General features: G+C 40.1%; 1 protein-coding gene across 2 annotated transcripts in view; it reads right to left on the bottom strand.

Annotated features, from left to right (window-relative positions):
* SATB2 (SATB homeobox 2) overlaps positions 1-20,397 on the bottom strand; it is a 126,381-nt gene that overhangs the window by 36,024 nt on the left and 69,960 nt on the right. The window contains exons 8-9 of one of the 2 annotated variants that reach the window (XM_083468521.1): positions 6,866-7,078; positions 1,909-2,064 (exon numbers count right to left, since the gene is read on the bottom strand). In XM_083468521.1, coding sequence (XP_083324647.1) covers positions 1,909-2,064; positions 6,866-7,078 — 369 coding nt within the window. The remainder of the gene's footprint in view (positions 1-1,908; positions 2,065-6,865; positions 7,079-20,397) is intronic. The other variant, XM_083468522.1, reaches the window with a different exon arrangement.

Raw genomic sequence — 20,397 nt, 5'->3', positions numbered from 1 at the left:
AGGATATTGGACGTGATAGACCACATTCTGATCCACCAGGACTGTTCTTATGTACTTATGAATTCTGGCTCTCAGTAGGAATTTATTTAGAGGCTTACTAGGTACTTTTAGACATGCTTCTGTGTTAAGTTGGATCTTATCAATTTTCCAGAGATTAATATTTCTCTCACCCATATATGGTTGTTACAAACTTTATACTAACAGATGAATGCTGATGATGACCCTGTAAGAAAGTGGAAGTGCCACTGGTTCTCAAACTCTGTCTTAGCCTCCCCAGAACTCAAGTTGTACAATAAGGGCACCATGGCAACCAGCTATGGTTTGAAAATGTTCATGAAAATCTACACATGATATGCAAATTATACTAAATAGCAACTTCAAGCTCATAGTATATTTTTTTGATGTGGTCACCAGCGCTGACCAAATTTCCTATACCTACTGTAAACAGAAAGTCCAAGTGCCTTCAGTTAATATTATAACAGTATACAGTATACAGTATAACAGTTAATATTAAGGCATCACAGAGTAATCAGTGCTACCTACTATACCTGTGAAACAAAAGCAGCACATGCTCAAAAATACTTATGCATGAAGTATTACTGGGCACAGCCACAGCAAATGTCACTTTCACACATTTTAAACCCTTCCTGCTTTTTTTCTCTATCTGGAGTTTCTATATGCTCACAGCAAGAACGTTTAATGCATTCTAGCTCTAGAGAGTAGATGGTGGCCGGCTCCTTTGGAATTTCTACATTCGAATTGGCACAGACGGAAGCTAGTGAGCCACCTAAATTATTTTGGGTGGCTCACAGTCTTTCTATTTCAAGACTCTTCTGTGTAAAATGACAGGAAGCTTTCAGGCATTTTGGAGCCAAACCTCAGAAAGAGCCTGGTAATTCAGTTTGTCCTAAAAGGGTCCTGATTAAGGAATATCCAGCCTTGGCCGCACTGCACACACATCTTTGGTATTTGGTATTTGTATGCCGGCAAGGACGAAGGGCACGTTTGCAAAATCAATTGTGTGCAGTTTTTATATTTACTGCACTTTTACCACATATGTCATTTATTACACAGTGGAAAACCGTTAAATGCACAGTAGTTGTGCCAAGTGGCATTATGCTTTTAACAGCTTTATTCGTTTAACAGCTCCAGTCTCATTATATTTTGCCATGTGGTACATGAGATTTTTATTCATTTAACAGTGTAAGAGGGCTCCATGGCATTTTCCTTTTATATATTTCATATTGTGCCTGGGCTCTTGCCTTTTCTGTGAGCATTAGCCCACAGGCTGCACTGAAAACAAGTGGTGCAACAGGAGACATGATGATTTAGAAGAGGAGGAAGAAAATGAGCATGAGAAAGATTTGGATCCTCCTCATATACAAATCCATGTAACACATTAGAATAAATTCAGTATTTCTGTGAATGATGATAACAGAATTACTTTCAGCATTTTATAATGCTTCCATTTCATATTTTTTTAAACTACAAGGAATACAGTGATCAATCAATCTGTGGTATTTGTTGGCTTCCCATAAGACAATTGTTTAAGGAATCAAACAACTGTTAAGGAATCAAATCTGTTAAATGTGTACAACACTATAATTTCAGGGGTTCTTGATTTACTGCACCAGGTGGAGGACAGGGAAGCAGTTTATGGTCCTGTTTCTTTTTTTTTTACTTTTCAGTTAAAGGAAGATAATCTGATTTGTCTTTGCTATCCATTCACTTTAAAGAGGCAGAAAGAAATTATTTAGGAGCAAAAAGACAAAGTGCAATGGATTCTCCAGGGATCATTGATGTTGTTACTAATGCTGCAACCGATATACTTTAATGATGGGGGGAGGGATGGGTCCAATTTCAACCTTGAAGCTTTCTCTGCTCTTTCAAAAAGAACCCTCTACTCACCTGACTTTTATTGGCAGCCACTTTGGCAAACAGAGCCTGAGACACCTTGGCCCTTTTCATCTCCTGTTGGATCTCGTCATAAATGGCAGCTGTGATGTTGATGTTGGCTCCGTCCACCTTAATGGGGAGGTCTGTTGTCGGTGTCGAGGTTTTGGCCTACCGAGAGACCATGAAAATAATAATTAAAAAAGTGCTGCTTTCAGCCCAGCCATCTGTGCAGAAATTATCAAAGGATTTCAGTCAGCTGATGCCAAACTGCATTAGCTACAGAGGGACACTTCCTGTCCATTATTCTAATCAGGTTAATTGTGATTGGAAATAATTGCAGTGCATTCCTATAGGACGTTCACAGTCCTCTCTCCCTCTCCCTCCCTTCCCCCCTCTCTTCACACACAGAGCTCGCTCGCTCGCTCTCAACACACATAGAAGCACATATACCAAAAAACTGAAAGGTTATATAGCAGAAGAATTAAATCCCAGGCAGTCACTTGATGGGGCTAGCCAGAAAATACAATATAATACATACATGAGTATTTGGACTTTTGCTTTTTCTCCCCATAAAACTGCATACCTTGGAGGAAGAGCCAATTCTTCCAGAAAAAATGAGCAAATGCATAGAGGTCTCTAAATAATAAATTATTACTCAATTTAATGCACTCCCTCAAGTCTCTCTCATCCTTTATTAAAGCTATATGTATGTCATTTGAGTATGTATGGTTTCCCATCATTATGCTGCCCAGATAGTCACCTAATTTCACCTAGGAAATCAGTGAGAATGAACAAAAATTCATAACACCAGGCTTCACAGTATGTGTGGTGTGCTGCCCTTGGTCTCCTAAACTCATATTGCAGTTCTGCATATTCCAGTGCACTCCTTTTAATTGAATGACTTCCAATCAACTTCTGGGACAAATGAAGGACAATAAACAGAGAATATTGGCACTTCCACTTACTAAGCCATCAGAGAGAGAACTAGAAGTTAGGAATGGAGGGGGAAAGGTCATTACCCCAAAACCAGAAACCAGATGAAAACCTGTTCAGACTGGCTGCTAGTTTCAACAGTACAAGTCAGATACATCACTGAACTGCCCAGTAACCTATGTATCTAGTAATGATTATATAGTGGAACCTTGGGTTGCGAACGTGATCCGTGCAGGAGGTGTGTTCGCAACCCGCAGTGCGCACGTGCGTGACGCGATTTAGTGCTTCTGCGCATGTGCAAGCGCAGAAACCCAGAAATAACCCGTTCCAGTACTTCCAGGTTCGATGCGTCCGTAACCCGAAAACACACAACCCGAGGTTGCTCTATTGCACAGGCTATTCTATCTAACAGCAGTTATCTGCACACAGCAGCAATCTAGGACACTGATCTAGCAAGCTTTTTATGGAACTGAAACATTAAATTAAGCTAACGTGTATATAGAAAAAGACTGTAATGTCATTTCTCCCATGCTGGCACCTTAAAACAGCCTGTTTTAGGGAGGTACTCAATATAAATAGTACGTTTAACCCAGAGATGTTCTCCTCAGCCCACATGCAGAACACAGCCAGATTTTATCCAGCCCTCTGGGTCTTCTTCCACCTATCAGCTGCTCAGCAGTGAGCAGCTGAGAGGGGGAAATGTTCTGACTTTTTGTGAAGTATGCAACTGCAGTTCCTTCCTCAGCAAGATCAAAGCAGAGGGGAAAGGTCTCAACAGAGCTAGACCTATATTGCCTACAAAAATGCAAGATGTGTTCCTTCAATTTGGAGTTGCATGCAATTTTGGAAGTATAATTGTAATTCCACCATCAGCAGTAAAGTGGGTGGGATCAAATCTTCTTTGTTGTAACACCAAGATTATAGAATGAACTCCTGAAAGAGGCCTGCCTGGTTTCCGGTCTCTGCTCAGTTTTCAACAGACAATACAAATATGTTTTATTTATTTCTCTTTCTGACAGAGACTGCGACCCAGTTTCCACATGCCCTGAATGAGTTCCCAGAGTGAATACTGCAGCTACCCAGGGCTATGCCATGGTTTGGTTTGGGATTACCGTACATTACATGAGCTGTAAACCTAGTCTTCTTCATTTGTTGTATGTGGTTTGTGTGGGGGACAGATTCAGCTGCAACACGATAGCAAACATGGCTTAGTGTTGGCAGGATAGCAGCAGCAGGACTGGGCAAAGAGCACAGTGGCCACGATCTTCACTCTGAGAGAATCTGCACATTAGTTTGTGTGTGCTAAGCCATGGTTTAGCTTAGTGTTTGAAAAAATTCTGGCACACAATATGCAAACAAGAGTGTGCTGGGGCTGCTACTTAACTTTTTTATTTCTTTTGTTTCTTTATGAGTTTTTGATTTGTATTTTTGTAATTGTTAATTTTTAAATGCTGTTTTCAGGAAGTTTTGTTGCCATTTCTTCAAACAGAAAAATGACAGAACTATATAAATGTGTAGAATATAGAAATTAACTAAATAAATTTACCACAGAAGAAAGAAAGCAGCATTTAAACATTTTCATGTTCAATACCCCTGGACTCTTTTACTGGATTAGTTTGGCACAGGCCACGTAATATTAGGGACACATCTCAAAATAATAGTTTATCAATGTAAAGCTACAAACTAAGGATAACAACTAAAACAACAGGGAATACAATGGGGGTATTTACTGTATTTCTTGATACATTCTCAGATTACCCACCACACTGCAAAATCATATCACAGATTGGTATCTATGGAAACAACATTTTGTATATAGGATTAACTTTGGCACAGAACAAATTTGCCGTTAATTTGTAATACATTTTCTCTTGTCTACCCATTTTGGCTGTTTTTGAAGGCAGTCTCCTAGCATCAATATGTCCCTTCTAAGTGACAAGTCTTGGGTAGAAATCACATGTGCATTTTATAGCACTTTATAACTTAGGAATTTCCCCCTGTTTCAGTTAAGGTATACTACTAGTGCTTACAAATTATGATTTTCCTGGGTGAGCCATCTTCTATATACAGTACACTCCTCCAGATAATGCAGAAGGAGCGCCTTCACTTGGCTACTTTGGATGCAATCGACTCTTTACTCGCACATGAACATTCTCAGATGTTAAGATTAACTTCTGAGACCCTTCAAGGGTGCCCCCTTTTTTTCAGTGTTAAGGTGAAAGAGCTAATACAGGTGTGGCACCTTCTCTGTGGCATGCTCTGCCAAGGAAGGCAGCCTGGGAACTAATCCTAGAGCTTTCCAGCTACAAGCAAATGTTTTTTGTTTATTGCCACAGGCCTTTCACAGTTACAATTACACACACACACACAACTGATTGTTTTAAAAAAGAATCACTCTGCTTTTTTAGCAATTATACTAGCTTTTATTAGTTTTCAATTACAATCCAATAATAGCCTCATTATAACAATACCAATTGAAGGGTCTCAGAAGTTAGGCTTCCGGTTCCGCTCTGCCTTAATGGAGACAGCACCCACAACAGCGGGAGATCGTTGGCGAAGGAAAAACAATGATGACTGAGGGTAATTATCCTTGCAAATTCCCCCCAGGGACAAGGGCGAATGGGCTTCAGTCACAGTTTGTCTCAGTACTTGGCTCTCGCTCCGGCATGGATTGTGGGAGGCAGGGAGGCGCTGAGAACCTATATATATAATTTTAATTGTAAACAATCCTGAAAGTTGTGAATCTTGTTCCTGTTAGATACTATGAGGATCTCAAGGCATCAGTGAAATGAGGAGGGGGGTGATTTTTCTCTGGCAGAGGGACTGTTGGAAACCAAATGCTTCCACTCTTGCTGTGAAGCCAGCAGAGAGGTAGGTCACAATGTGGCATGGAGATTAGGCCAACAAGGCCACAGGAAAAGGGCTGCCTTCAACAAGCATATGGATGGAATCTATTTCCCTGATGCAGGTAAAATTCACTGGAACCAGGGCCAGCAGATGCCAGTTGTGTCCTTCTCAGCCACCCTCTGCTTTGGGGAGCAGTGCACCAGGCACCTGGGGTACCTAGACTTGTGCACCACTTTGGGCTCTAGCATGTGGCCCCCAAAGTTAAGTGCCACCAGGGGTGCCCCCCCACTCCAGCTACACTACTGCATTAAGACCTAGTTGTTTGACCTAAGCTCTGGTAATGATCTCAGCACATTGTCAGGTTCATGTAAGTGTACAGAGTCCTTTAGGAACCCTGGACGCGGACCATTTAGGGTATTAAAGCATCTTCACTTTGAATTATGCCCAGAAAACAACTAAAGCCCAGTGAAAGCTCTCAAATGCTGTGGCAAATCACAGTAAACGATCTAGCTGTTGTGTTCTGGATGAGCTGTATTTCCTAAATGCATTTTGCTACCAGCTGGTTGCAGTCACCTCGACAAATCCTTCATTATATCTCAGAAAAGGGCCTCTGCTGGCTGCTTAAATCCTGGCTTGTCATTAGTTAGAAGAAGAACTGGATGACATTCCAATCAGTATGGCAATCATGGAGTAAAATCATAGACACTTAATGGAAAAGCTATGATGCTCACAGGCTACAGCATGGTTCAGAGGATGCAGTCACTGCCTAGTTCTCTTCAAGCATACAGGGGAGATGTGTATGAGGAGCATTTTCTATCGCTGAAGAGACTGGAGTTACCCTCATTTCCACGGGCCTCCACATGCACATCAGTGTTGTGATGCTTTCAATCACAGTTGATGTGCGCAACCTGCCCCGCATTTGAATTCTTTCATGTAGTTCATTGAATTCTCATTCTTTATATTTGCAGCATTAAATACTAACTAGTTTCATCTACAAAGTATTGCCAGAAGATAACATGATCCTGTTAGCTCAACTCCAAACCCTAAAAAATCAAGGTTCCAAGAAGCACTCAAGTGGACTGAATACCAGATGGGAAAATCCTAACAGGTCATCTCAAATGATGCCTGCCCGCCTGTTTCTGGATAACGGGACAATTGTGTAAGCAATTATAATAGGGTTGCACCTTACCTGGGGGGTTCTGGAGGAACTTGGACTGCTGGCAGCTGAAGACACCATGCTCACATTGGGGTTCATACTCCTCTCTCTCTCATCCTGATATATACGATCTCGTTCTGTCTCAGGCAGGTTGAGGAAATTCTGCATTGCCCTCAGATTTACCAGGAGGGACTGGGAAGCTGTTCTAGGGTCTTCTTCTTTACGCAGAATCTCTGATAGCAATCCCTGGTTCAAAAAATTAAAAAAAGGCCAAGTCTTTTTAAAAATGTGTTTATTGTAACCAGCCAGGTTGCAATGCTGAGACCCTTCATAAGATGTTAAAGCACAGGGAATGTTTTGTAGAAACAAACCTTGTTTTCTTGGGACTGTGGTTTATTTAGGAGCATTTCTGTTCAGATTCTATCATATATTTAAGATCAACCTGAACAAAGAGTTGCCAAAGAGGCAGGTGGGTCAGTGTAAAACTACCATTATAGCCAGGTGCCTCCTGAAACCATTTTAAGAACTATTAGTGCTCTCACTCTTACTGCTTCAGGCTGGAAACACTTGGCAGCCCTGTTCATCTTCAGGAATCTGCCAAGTTTGGTAAATTTAGTTCAGACATTTAAACAGCACAGGAGACTTATGAAGAAAAATGTTTGGCAGAGTTTGGATGTTACAGTTCATTCACTGCAAACCTGTCAATTCTTTCTAATGGGAGAAAATGCTGCAAATATGAGAAATTCTCAAGATACTTCATCTTAGAAATTAATAATTTGAAAATTGCTTGCTGCCTCATTTAGAAAGCCAAGATACGGCAATGTCCATATTTATCAAATACATCAAGCTTTTTTTTTACATGAAAGAAGCCAGAGGTTCAGTTATTTGTATAGCATGTAGTTAGGCCCGCAGAAAGCTAGCAAGGGACATAAGATGTTCCTAAGCAATTGTCAGGGACTGGGCAGAGGAGGAATGGTGGAGACCCCCCTCCCCATCCTGACCCTTCCAGGCAAGAGGAAGAAGAAGATAGTACAGTGGTACCTTGGGTTACAAGCACCTCGAGTTACAAACACTTTGGGTTACATACTCCACTAACCTGGAAGCAGTACCTCAGGTTAAGAACTTTGCCCCAGAATGAGAACAGAAATCGTGCACCAGTGGCACGTCGGCAGCAGGAGGCCCCATTAGTTAAAGTGGTACCTCAGGTTAAGAATGGTTTCAGGTTAAGAACGGACCTCCAGAACGAATTAAGTTCGAAACCAGAGGTACCACTGTATAGATTTACAACAGGGGTTTGAGGGAGGTAGCATCTCAGAGGCAGATGAGAAGAAAAGCTGGGAAATCATGGGAGAGCCGGGACAACACCCAGCTGACACATTGTCATTCGAAAGCACCCCAGACCCTCCATCTCCCAGAACCTGGCGAGCCCTAAAAGTAGGAGAGCAAAGAGCTCAAAGGCAGAGGGCATGTAGCAGCACCCGTAGAGGAGACAATGAGAATGGCGAATGAGGAAATGGGAGAGATGGGGGGGTGGGGATTCACTTGGGACAACGCCATTATCCAAGAGGCTGGGTTCTATAGCCTCTCTCTGTAAAGATCAAAATAAAAAAGGACGGTAAGAAATTTTCCCATGTCTTTATACTTTCCTGGGCAACCAGCTCGAAGCCACTGACAGCATCCTGACAATAATTGGGATATAAATATTACTGATTACTAAGTAATTTCAAATATTGCTTTGAACCTTGTGCTACCATACACTTATGTCTTTGCCTAGGAGATGAGATGATTGCCAGTTTACTACAAAATTATGAAAAGTTTCTTCCTAAAACGTCACACTATACCTAGTTAATAACTACAGTAGCTTTGCAAATAGACAAGAGACACCCAATCACTGCTTTCCTAATGTTCTTCATCCTCCCTTCCATGGGCAATCTACTCCCATCCTCAACACCTTCCCTTCTGGCAATATTTTCAACAATGACTGCTTATGTATGCTTTTTTGTATTTTAAAGCCAATAGGGAAAGAGAAAATATATGTGCAGCCTCTTCTTTACTATGCTTTTCTATGTTTCTCAAGCTAGGACAGCATCCTACAGCGTTATGACACACGATACCACCACCCATCTTTTCTGGACTTACAGGGCTAAGTAGCCTACAGCATTTTGGAGGCCAGGACACAAGTATGAAGAGTGGTATCCTAGTTAACAGTCCTGGTAATGAGTCAGAACAGAAATCCCTCAATTTTTATTAGTCTCGGGAGGCAGAGCTATATGAGTGGTCACCTTGTTCGTGTGTGATAGGATGAACAGTGAGTCCCTCTCCAACGGCTATGCCAGTGGAGAGGAGCTGTTGATGGAGGAAGGCTCTGTGGCAGTAGAGGCTTGTCATACACTTCAATCAAGTGGGAGCTACTTCCAGAGCTAGCCAGCATAAGCACCTGAAATAGGGTGTTTGGAGGAAAGGTCAGGGCTGCTCAGAACTATAAATGATCTGCTGGATCCTATGCTGGCCCGCTTTCCCTAAAGGATCCAGTGGAACCAGAAGACTATGGAAGAAGTTCAGCATTGTCAAAGCATTTCCCTATTATTATTATTATTATTATTATTATTATTATTATTATTTTCAACTCTTTCCCATGTTACATTTTCAAGAGTAAGAGAGATGTGCAGAAGAACCCCAAAGTGATTCAGACTAGGATGTAGTTGAATGTGACTATTTTGTCCATGCAAAATTAATGTCTTAAAAGTGAAATCTATTTCATTGCAAGGTTGAAAATAGATTGTACTGACAGACTATGCTGATAACCGATGGCAAATAGATAATGAAGTCAGTAAAACAAAATATCATGAGAGCACTTATCATTTATATTCATATAGTTCTGAAATGGTATATACAAATACTAACCAACAATCGGGATTACAAAAAAAAGAATAAAGTGATGCTAAATAATCTGTTCAGCTTTTTCTCACCTGCAACAAATTAGGCTTTCAATATGCAAAGCATCTTCCTTCAAGAAAAACAAACGATCATGATTTCATTTAATTGTAATTTAATGAGGCATAATTTATTTTTAAAGTGATATACACCAGGTGTGTGGTAAGGGAACTGGCCCAGCCAGACAAACTGTAGTGATGCTATTTTTGAGAAATGCCTGAAGATAGCTGGAGATTGTTTTCATTTCTGCAAAGCATGTTTCTGCTACAGAGGACAAGCAGGAGGCGAAAACCCACAACATTTGTAATTTGCTATAAAATTCCATTGGCTAAATTAGCTCATACCAACAGAGCATTTTCTTAAAGGGGGGAGGGACAAATTATACAGTAACAGCCATACAACTCTAGATGTCCAATTCTGCATATAGTTATGCAAGTTTAAGATCATCAGGCATAAAAAACTGGGCAAAGGATCACTGCCCAAAATTCTACTGTATAGACCTAAACCTGTAACCATACCTTTTTTCTCAAATATTTATCTAGTCTCAGGGAGACAACTCATTAAATGGCTATCTGGACAGGAATTGCCTTCCAACTTCAACATGACTGTTTTTTAAAAAAAGTGTTTTAAAAATGAGGGTGAGGGAAGTTTTTTTAAAAAATGTGCTGCGTATAGGATTTGCAAATCTGGAATTCTAAACTTTTACAACGAGTCTTCAAAATGCCAGGTATTTGGGGTTTTACATTTTACAATATGTAACATATTCGCAACAAATGATTTAGTTGCTCCTGCTAACGAAACCTCAAAATAATCATTAATGGTTCAATTGTGAGAACATTCTCGGTAACAACCAAAAGTGGTAATAAGTTTATATTATCACTTTCGGTTGTTACAGAGAATGTTCTCACAATTGAACCATTAATGGCATAAATTTACACATTACAGCAGAATTGTGGGAGCTGATTTTCCATGGGCTCATCCCACATCACTGTTGCAACAGCTGCTCACAACCACATGGAGACCAACATTTTCAAGAAGGGAACGTGAAGAATTGAGGCAAATAGCTGTGACAGGAGATAACGATTTAAGTCTTACTGACAAATTAAAAATGAACAAATCATGAGATCCAACTGGTATCCCCTCAACAGTTCTTGAAGCACTTGGAACTTGAAATTGATGGCCTTTGGAATAAAAATATGCAACTTGTCCCTAAAATCAGTCTGTACCTGAAGACTGAAAAGCAGCCAAAATACCATAAATTTTTAAAGGGATCAAGAAGGGAGACAGAAAACTGTCTGTTCCAGGGAAATTGGTGGAAAGTAACAACAATAAAATTGTCATGCACACAGAAGGATAAGGCTTGCTGAAAAAGAATCAACATGGCTTCTGCAAGAGCAATGTATTTTTCGCTCTATAAGACGCACCAGACCACAAGACGCACCTAGTTTTTGGAGGAGGAAAACAAGAAAAAAAATATTCTGAATCTCAGAAGCCAAAACAGCAAGAGGGATCGCTGCGCAGTGAAAGCAGCAATCCTTCTTGCTGTTCTGGCTTCTGGGATAGCTGCACAGCCTGCATTCACTCCATAAGATGCACTCACATTTCCCCTTACTTTTTAGGAGGGAAAAAGTGAGTCTTATAGAGCAAAAAAAGTCCTGTCTCACTAATTGTTTAGTGTTCTTTGACAGTGTCATGTGGATCGATCTGGTAGACATTGTATACTGGACCTTTCAAAAAGCTTATGACACAGACCCTCACCCAAAACACAGGAGCGAACTTAGAAGTCATGGGAACTTAGAAGTCCCCTCATAGATTGGGAGCTGGTTAAAGAACAATAAGAAGAGAGTAGGAATAAACTGACAGTTCTTGCAACTGGGTGATGTAATCAGTGGGGTTTCAAACAAATCTGATTTAGGACCAGTAATTTTCAAGTTGTTCATAAATTATCTAGAGTGGGGGGCAAGCGACAAGGTGGCCAAGTTTACTGATGACACCAAATAATTTAGGATGCTGGCCTTTGACCACTACTTTCATGGTGTTGCTGTAACATGTGAAGAGCTAACTGCAGTCCCCCAGTACTGTCCCAGGGCTAATATCAAAATAGGGATAAGAACTTCAATTACATTCAAAAATAAGGCACTCCTAAGTCTTGTGAACAGGAAATGCAAAGATGATTTACTGAAAAATCTCATCATTTAGAATCAAATAAAGAAACACCATTTGAAATTTCAGTGTGCATGGAGGGGGGGATTCAGCAAGATCATTTCTCTTATTTTCCATTTTGAATTTCTATGTTTTCAGGTCTGTTTGGATATGTGACAAAAATGCTGGGTTTGAGCTATTTCAATAAATTCAACGCAATTAAGATGTTAGCATTTAGCTATAGAAAACACTCGTGTCTAGCTCACTGACATTTTCACAACACCCATATTTAAAGGACTAGTCTCTGATCTTAATAAAAGAGATAATTCTGTAATTGCTATGGAGTTACTATTATGACCATTATGTCTCGCAACATGTCCTCACTTTCAATACTGGTATTACTTTAAACTTTAATTCATTATCACATATTGGTTTGAGTCTGAATCTTAAAACTAATTTAACTAATGCTTAACGTATATATATCTCAGGAGATCTCTCCTTAGCCTTGGAACGGCCGCATTCAGGCTGATTTGAATAAAATGTATACAGTGTGCAATGATGGGAATTCAATTTTTATTATTAAAAATGAAATGTTTTACTCCTGAAAGAAAATGCTGCTATTACATTAGCTTAATAAAGTCTCTTTTTATTACAGTATCTCTTTTTAGGAAGGGCAGTGCGTGCTTGTGGAGCTCAGGGGAATTGTGAGGAAAGAGCAAAATAAACCACATGCAACTGCTAAGTATTGTATTTAATAAAGCAGACCGTTTTGAACAACGTCACAAAGGAAGCAACATATTTTGATATCCAAAATTCTTGCAACACATTTGCTTCCAAGAACCAGAATACATTTATGAGCTGGTAGGAAAGCAGAAGGCCATGTTCAGAAGGCCTAACTGTCCAGGGGTCCTTTTAATTTTAGACTTAATTTAAGTCTTTTAATTCTAACAACTTAAAAGGCTGCTATCCTATCTCCAATTTCCTGAGAATAAGTCCTATTGAATTCATACACCCTTCCCACCCACCCGCCTTGTGCCACTCAGCATGAAAAAAGTTTCAGGCAATCAGAAAATTGCACAAAATTAGCTTCAGAAAATGGCTTTTGTAACTAACGTTAAGAGACATATGAACAATAACTATGGTGTACATTTTTATTTTAAAAAATACTAGAGGTGTCACTTAGGAAGCAGTCCAATCTGTTCCGAGTCACTCTGTGGTCTGTTTGATTCAATTCATGTTTTGAGTCTGAAGCCGATTTGTTAAAAACAAAGCTCTGTTTCCTAACAATCACTGTTGCAGGGAATAAAAATAATGGCTGCAAATTTAGAAATGGATGGATTTTGCAGGCATGGCAGTCTCTCCAAATTGGATTAAGCCCACCAAATTACAGGCAAATACAGCCAGAGGGAGGGACGCGGGTGGCGCTGTGGGTTAAACCTCAGTGCCTAGGACTTGCCGATCGCATGGTCGGCGGTTTGAATCCCCGCGACAAGGTGAGCTCCCGTTGCTCGGTCCCTGCTCCTGCCCACCTAGCAGTTCGAAAGCATGTCAAGTGCAAGTAGATAAATAGGTACCGCTTTATAGCGGGAAGGTAAACGGCTTTTCCGTGTTCTGCGCTGGTGCCGGCTCGCCAGAGCAGCTTCGTCACGCTGGCCACGTGACCCGGAAGTGTCTGCGGACAGCACTGCCCCCCGGCCTCTTAAGCGAGATGAGCGCACAACCCTAGAGTCTGGCAAGACTGGCCCGTACGGGCAGGGGTACCTTTACCTTTACCTTACAGCCAGAGGGTAGTGGACCTGACACCTTTCGCAAGGTTCACCTAATGAGTCCCATCAGCCCATGTCCTGCAAGAGAGCTTCGGGTTGTGCAATGGGGCTTCTCCCCCGCTCCTCCCCCTACACACCCTCCAAATTGGCTCAGCAGGTAGGGAGAACCCCCAGAACAGTGTGTGACAGGAAAGAAAGGAGGCTCATTCGACCTGGCAAGCTGAAGAGCTTGAGGTGATGGGACATTCACTACAGCACAATGTTGAATTCCTTGAATATTTTAGAAAAATGTGCATTTTTTATTTTACCTTGAGGAAAGAGATTTGGGGGGAGGATTCAGTAATGTTGAATTCCTTGAATATTTTAGAAAAATGTGTATTTTAAATTTTACCTTGAGGAAAGAGATTTGGGGGGAGGATGCAGTAATAATCACCTTTTCTGAAGGCTTGAACCCTACCAAATTTCAGAAGGGTGGCCACAGTAGTTTTCCTACAAAGACAGCTGTTGCAGTTGGGGGGATATAAAAAAGGAATCACTTAAGCTCACTTAGTATTTTGTGGGAAATTGGTCTGAAAATTTCAGACAAGAGAATGGTGCCCCTGTGCAGCAAACGCGGCAAACTGCACACAAATGGGTCCACGGACTTTTTGCTATGCACCTTTAAAACTGATTTTGAGCAGGTGGGGAGTTTTAAAGGTGCATAGCAAAAAGTCCGTGGACCTCACTTAGGAGGTTTTGTTCCCCACTCCAATGTTTCCTTTATGCACTCTGAGTTTTGCTTCTGCAAAGCTACACCCTTCATCCACTCCATCCTTGCATTTCCTTACAGTTAGAGAATGAGACATCGTTTTTCTGTGGTAAGGCATACTTTATGCAGTCTTGTTGTTTTATGCCTGAGTCACAAAGTGCAATGAGGTGTGCTGTGTGGTCTCCGATCTGCCCTGTCAGACCTCATAGGAGCTCTACTTCACTCTGACAAGGCACAGATCCCCTGCCCCTCTGCTCATGAGTCAGGGTTCATACAGAGCAGATTCATACCCCTAATAAATACAGAAAAAAGAAAATGTTATCTTGCCCTTCTTCAAGCAGACAAGACAAAGGTCAGATAATATTTGGCTTCCAATGAGCTAGGAAAAAAAGACATTTCTAATCAAATCACTAGCCTTTTTGCCCTTTTTGCCCTTTTTGCCCAATGGCACCTTCCCTTTGTATACAATATGAATCCACTATATCACTTCAACTTTAGCATGCAATGCAAAAACTAACCAGCTTTCATCAAGATGGCACAATACATGATTTTACATGATCAATTTATTCTCCAAATATCTGTTGCAAAGGAAATAATCAAACTAAGTGCTGTGCTAGTTTCTTCCTGACACAACATATTAATACATTCTTATTCTGAAATGCATAGAAAGTGACCTTTACTTTGGAAAAAAAAATTATATTCACAATATTTAAAAAACCTCTTTTTGCAATATTTCTTGCGTCCAGTTATTTTATACTTTGCCCTCATATTTCTAATCTTCTCTTTGCAACTATCAAGGCTACAGACTTACATTTTGTTACATGGATGCTGCCATTGCTGTGATTCTTTTGAAAAGAGACGACAGGCATACAAGAGCACCTCACAAGTGATTTAGAGCCCACAAGCAGAAACCAGCCTACAGATCCAGAAAAAATGTATCTTTCTCATTGTCAAATTTTAAAATGTGTTTCCATTCAAATTTCAATGGGGAGGAAAGATATACTGTAACAAACAATAAGTTGGTGACAGCTGCTAATTAAAATTCTTGCATGTCACAAAGCAACTGGAAATAAAGTGAGGACCTTAAAAGATAATGCTTTCAACAATTACCGGTATCCATTCTGATGGCCAATATCTTTTCCATCTATATAAGCAAAAGACAAGTTTTATCAATAAGAAAAATCTTTAGCTCCATAAATATTCACATTTTCTGTGTTTGTTCTATAAAACAAGTACTGCTAATCATCCAACTAGTTAAGCAAATCTGGCTACCGGGCCCAATTTCACAAAAAGGGAAGTCCTTTTAAAAAAAACAAAAATATAGAGAGAGGCTTGATAAATTGTATCCCTGGAGCAAAAACACATCACCCTGCTGGTGCCCACAAAATGGGCTAGTCCTCAGTTTATAGCTGAAGCCTCAAGTGGGAGCACAAATACTTTCACTAAAAAGTTTGGAAGGAGAAATATGCTCAGTTTCTTGACATCACAGAAAGCAGTGCTTATGCATCCAAAGATTTCAATAAATATTCCACTCACTGGGTTTTATTGTGTATTAGAAAAGCCAAACCATTCCTGGTTGCTACAATATATATTTGGGGGAATTATTCAGCAAAAATATTATGTTGTTGCAAAAAAGGAAGTATTTCCATTATAAGGATTCGTTCACACATAAATTTTACTTGTGGTATGATGATTTTCTAAACAAGCAATTTTTAACCTGATATAGCAATTTCTGGCACACTCCAATTGTGATCTTCTGGTAGATCTCTGGGTAGATCACCCAGGACATCTAGGATTCCTGGCTCCCAATTATTTCACAATGTAACAACAAGATGTTATAGTAGTGAAATAAAGGAAGTAGGAGTGAGGATAATTATGAGTGGATTTTTGTGTGGAAAGACTTGGTTTTGTTCTGTAATGTAGAGCCAATCCTTGGACAAAGAATAATACAAAATGTATGTCTTTTGCTCTGGTTGGTGGATCTCAGGGTTCAAGTGCAATAAACTGGCAAGTGAATAGCTAGGCTTATTTCTCAAGACTGCAGCGGTGACAGCAGCATTGTCATGATTTGCAATCCACATGTCATTTACACACTCCCACAATGAACCGACATAATGTCACTCCAGGGAACATCAACATTGCAGCTTTCTGCCTATCATGACCTTAGGTTCACACTCCCTTTCTTTAGGGGATAAGGCTGGGGATTCAGACTGGGAGAGGAACGTGACCATAGGGCACCTAGCCAACCAGAATCCCTTGTTTATATCCTGTGTTTCTCCCAGTGCAGGTCCCAAGACAGCTCACAGCTTGGGGTTAAACAGATACAACTAAAACACACACTCATGTCTGCAAGAAAACCCTGTGGTGCCAGTACCCCTCCAGCCCAAGTGCGTGATGCTGTCCTCCTCTGACACTGAGTAAACAACTGCTAGAACAAGCTGCCACTTCCTTTAAGTGAAGAGGCTCCTCTCACTGATGATAGATCTAGCTACTGAGACAAAGCTGCAGGTCCTATGTAAGGCTCAGCCTGAGGCTGACTCTTGCTGAAGCAACACTTGAGCTCCACTCTCATGAAGTCTTCAGCCTCAACCTTCTATGGAGCTGTCCAGGGTACCATTTCCTCACAACAGAATATTGCCTGCTGCCACCACATGATAAATCCAAGCTGGGGAGCAAGTGTCAGTCCTGCTCAAGAACCGGTCCCCACTCCCAATACTGGGCTGTCAGCAGCAGCAGCTGCCTCACCATACTGGGTGCTCCCATTGGCCATGAAGGGGAAAGCTTATCTTGTACACAAACCTTTCTTAATTGTGTGGGCATTTCAGGATATTAATCACTTAAAGTATGTGGGGTTTCCCTGCTCATTAAACTAAGGGCACATTTTGTTCTGGATGCAATGTGAGCCCAGTTCCTGGATTACATGATTAGTACAGCCTTTGGAGGTGGGAAATGTTAAGTGCCAGAAGAGGAGCTGAGAAATCCAACCACTGTTGAACAACATAGTGAGTTCAGTAGAAAGCTGAAATGGGGAAGCAACAGAAAGTAATTTTGAGTAGTAGTAATTTTATCAGCTCTCTGAAATTCCATTAATAAGTAACGAGAGCAAAGCTCCCCCAAAATTTTAATTTATTTATTTATTTACAAAATTAAAACTCTGCCTTCAAATGATCTCCCAAGGCAACCTGCATTAGATTAATACAAAGAGCTATTTAGTTTGTAAGCTCAGTGGACTTATTTAGAAAATATATATATATCCCATTGTACAACTCCCTGAGCAGTTTACGAACAAGAATAAATGCATACCAACAGTAGAGAATATTACTAAAAGCAGCAGGGCAAGATAAAAGTACAGCAGCTATAAAAACAGATCTAATGTATAACAGAGCCACTGCTGTTTTTAATGCCATCCCCAGGTGCCCAAAAAAGGAGGAGATTTGGCATCCAACAAGACTCCCTAGAGTACTACAACTGCGATGACCTTTTCTCCAGTCACCTAGTATTTGGGCAGATTCCTGAGGAAGTGGGCAGGTCCTTCTGATATAGTTACAATACCAAAGTATCCAGAAACTGGCTACATCCCTCCTTATATTGTCCGTGAACAAGGGGAAGGGGAAACATTATAGACAAGGTCCCCGCACTACATCTAGGGTGAGATCTAACCACATTTCAAGATTCATTTTGAGATTTCTCCCTCTCCCCAATACACATGTGTGTCAGCAATTTGTTCCAATGGATTTAGCCTAGTTTGGATCAAAGCTTCCTCTACTTCATTTAACAGATTTACTTGGATGGAAGTTCTCAAGGGAGAAATAATGTTAGTAAAAGGGGTTTTTCAGCCTCCAAGTATGTAGGTCATTGGACTTTAAAATAAATTAGAGAATAGTTTATCTATTAAACAAGCCCCACGGTACATATTTTATGAAGCTGGACTTAATTGCAGGTTAATGTACAACACACCACTCACTATATAAGGATTAAATACTAGTCCATCATTTAGGGATTAATAAATTATATTAGCTAGTTTACTGAATTTTTTTAAAAATAAATAAATATGTATTTTGAAGGTAAAATTTAATACTTGTCAGAGTATTTAATTTAATTTAATTTACTTGTCAGAGATATAAGTAGGGTGAGTTTGCAAATTAGCCTTTGCTCCTTACTTTTCATCCTTCTCTCTAGATATGATTGTTAATTCCCATGGCTCCAGCGGCCATATTTGTTCCCCAACCCATATTTCTATCACAATTCCTCTCCTCCTGTTTAATACTGCATCTGCAAACATCATATTCTAACAACCTATCAAGGTCTCAAACTGAATATGGCATATATGGAGTTCTCTGCAACTTTATCACAGGTATACTGTTACCTCAAGTTCCCATCTTCTAGGCACGCTACCCACATTGAAACAAATATCAGCTGTTTAGGTTATCATTCTTTTGGCTCTTTTTTTTCTTTTCTCTTTGTAAACCACTTTGAGGGGCTCTCTCCACCCCCTCAGCCAAGTGGTGTATAAATTTTATGAAATAAATAAACTGTCTTAATAAGCAGAGCTCTGAACAAGCTTTTGGCTGCACACAAAGCACCTTTGAGCAAGTGAACAAACTAGGAAGACTGCATTAACTATAGTTCCTTGCTTTTTAAAATTATGTTGAATAGCTTCAGAACAAGCCAAGATATGAAGCCAACTTCAAAGCATGGCTTCATATTCTGGCTTGTTCTGAAGCCATTCACCATAGTTAATGGGAAGATTTCCCGATTTGTTCATTTTCACAAAGGGAGGATCAAAGTGGCTGATGAGAAATGATCATCTGAACCGAGCCCACTGTGAGCAAATTTGTTAGTGGCAGCCATCTGAAAGCTTTTATCTGGAAGTAACGATGATTGAAACTGGGGCCTTGCATATATAATACACATGCTCATTAACTCAATTTAGAAAGTTATTGCCCTTCCAGCTCATGTAAACTCTCAAATAAAGGTCAACCCCTGCACCTCAGATTATTTCATGAGATAAATACAGAGGGAATAAGAACCCAAACAATAAGGGAGAGAAACAGCACTGAAGTAAGTTGACCAAAGTTATACCTGAAACAGGACCCAAAAATGTTAAGCTGTCACTGAACACTTAATGTCAATGTGGTGGTGGAGTATTTAATTGTTACAGAGTTCAGTCACATAGCAAGAAGAAGAGTGATACCCACTTTAAATGTTATAGATCAGCACAGTGCATACAGACTTTCTTGGGGAAATTGTAGCAATGCTTGTTTTACCACTCTTATGAATATTTGACATTTCACTGTTTCACTAATCCCAGTTCTGCACTCCACATACTATCTAGTGAAATTTGCCTGGGGTCCTTTGGGAGGCAGGATGGGATATAAAGTGAATAAATAAATAAATTTCACCCAGAAGCTTTTGACCCTGGGAATAGTTTTTTGTTTGTTTCACTGTAGGCTTGGGTACTATCATTACAAATTTAACAAATTTGCTAAAATATAGTGTTTTATTCATTAACAGTAGTAGAAAAACTACAAAGCCAATATTACGGCTGACCTCTTCCTCAAGTTCAAAGTATGTTACTGTGTCAATAATGTCTATGTTTATTATATTGAGCATACATATACAAACAAAACAGGTTAGAGTTCCAGAGGGATGAAATCCTTTTCCAAATTAAAAGCAGCATTTTAAAAAGGAAATACTCATGCATTCCACTATAATTTTTATTTGATATCCTCAAGGCTAACCTGAAAAATTCAGTCATTTTGATTCAAAGTGAATGTTTTTGCTGGCTGTAGCCATCTTATAAATTTAATAGCAGAAAGGAAGTAATAAAAGTATGCTGCGAACGTTAATTAGTTCCCACATAACATGGCATTTTCAGCATGGTAGTGCCAAAAAAAATCATTAATCCACTAGAACAGACAACTGGCCTGTGCTGTGTGTGGAGCAGACCTCCAGGAGATTTTTAAAAAGTAGAC

The sequence above is a fragment of the Podarcis liolepis genome (genome assembly GCF_965112155.1).
Source record: "Podarcis liolepis genome assembly, chromosome: 1".
Taxonomy (NCBI): domain Eukaryota; kingdom Metazoa; phylum Chordata; class Lepidosauria; order Squamata; family Lacertidae; genus Podarcis; species Podarcis liolepis.
The sequence above is the reverse complement of the archived record's forward strand: the minus strand, read 5'-3'. Positions and strand labels throughout refer to the sequence as shown.